This window comes from Haplochromis burtoni, unplaced genomic scaffold, assembly GCF_018398535.1.
Source record: "Haplochromis burtoni strain Fernald_Lab_line unplaced genomic scaffold, NCSU_Asbu1 Contig_3928, whole genome shotgun sequence".
Classification (NCBI taxonomy): domain Eukaryota; kingdom Metazoa; phylum Chordata; class Actinopteri; order Cichliformes; family Cichlidae; genus Haplochromis; species Haplochromis burtoni.
The window spans coordinates 1,271-2,576 of record NW_024586289.1 but is presented as its reverse complement, the minus strand read 5'-3'; the positions used below and the strand labels follow the sequence as shown (position 1 = coordinate 2,576).

The window sequence follows — 1,306 nt, the reverse complement described above, 5'->3', positions numbered from 1 at the left end:
CCGGACACTGGCGCCACCGGGCCCTCTGACCACCACCAGTAGGCAACGGGTGAAGTGTCTTGCCCAAGGACACAACGACCGAGACTGTCCAAGCCGGGGCTCGAACCGGCAACCTTCCGATTACAAGGCGAACTCCCAACTCTTGAGCCACGATCACCCCATTGACTACAACAAGCCTAGGCATGTGTGAGAGTAAGAGCTGCTGTGTCAGCCTCTGATGACGGTTTATGTCCACGTGTACACAACTTTTTTTGTAAACACAGCCTTTCCTGTGTCTTTTGGCCTTTTCTCCAAATGTAAATGTACTTTGTATCACCAAAATCTGATCTTTTGAAAAATTTTCCCAGGGTGGGGATTTGTTAAAGCTCAGGTTTCTCTTTTTCCCTCCATCCATGCATCCCATTCAGGGTGAATACTTGACTTGTAATACAGGCACATACATAAAAACATAGCTGCATACCGTGGCTTGACCCACACAGCGGTACAGATCCCGAGTCATGACCCTGTGTAGAATCTCCCTTGCCTCCTTCAGAGAATCTGAAGAAGAGTTGAGTATTCTTTCAATGACCTGATCTACAGAGTAAACACAGAAATAAATTGGAAGTTAAGACAGTTCAAACAATACAGTTCAGCTTCACAAATTGATCAGAAGTGTCTTACACTTATTTACACAAATTTGTATCACAAAAAACAACAACTGTATTATTATGACAGACATTAGTAAATATACTGGGAGAGAGACAGAGAAATAATTTATAATTTATACACAACACAGATTGAAGTCACTACCTGTCAGCTTTATGTATGCCTCCATTTTATCTTTGGCTTTGGAGAGAGGAACCTTCTCTGAAGTTCCATTTCCATTTGAAATTTCAATTTGGATGTATGGATCCTTATCTGCTAGTAGGAGGGCATCTTTGATCCTGGATATAGAGACACAACATATGACTTTAGGGGCACACTGCAGACAAATTAAATAATATTAGAAATAGAACTGTAGGTACTCACATAATTTCTACAGCCATTTTTATCTTGTGCTGGCAGGCTCTTCTGTGGATAGAGTGCCTTGTGTGGAATATGTCATACAGATTTTCTATTTCCTGTTGACAACATGGTTTAGTTTTTGCTAGTCAGGTAAAAGAATTTCTACTTAAAGATGATTTTTAAAAAAGCAGGGATCAACACCTTGTCTCTAGAGCAAATGTGCTTACTCCCATTCACATCACACACCCTGGCAAACATGATGAAGCGCTGATGGTCAAAGTTGTTCTGGATGCCCAGGTGGTGGCAGTCCCTGAGATAGGAG

At 41.8% G+C, this 1,306-nt stretch overlaps 1 protein-coding gene across 3 annotated transcripts in view; it reads right to left on the bottom strand.

Moving 5' to 3' along the window:
- The window catches only part of LOC121813956 (deoxynucleoside triphosphate triphosphohydrolase SAMHD1-like), a 4,724-nt gene that overhangs the window by 2,498 nt on the left and 920 nt on the right, over nt 1-1,306 (bottom strand). For all 3 annotated transcript variants that reach the window (XM_042217938.1, XM_042217939.1, XM_042217940.1), the window contains exons 3-6: nt 1,186-1,294; nt 1,009-1,100; nt 790-923; nt 461-573 (exon numbers count right to left, since the gene is read on the bottom strand). In XM_042217938.1, the coding sequence (XP_042073872.1) occupies nt 461-573; nt 790-923; nt 1,009-1,100; nt 1,186-1,294 (448 nt within the window). The remainder of the gene's footprint in view (nt 1-460; nt 574-789; nt 924-1,008; nt 1,101-1,185; nt 1,295-1,306) is intronic.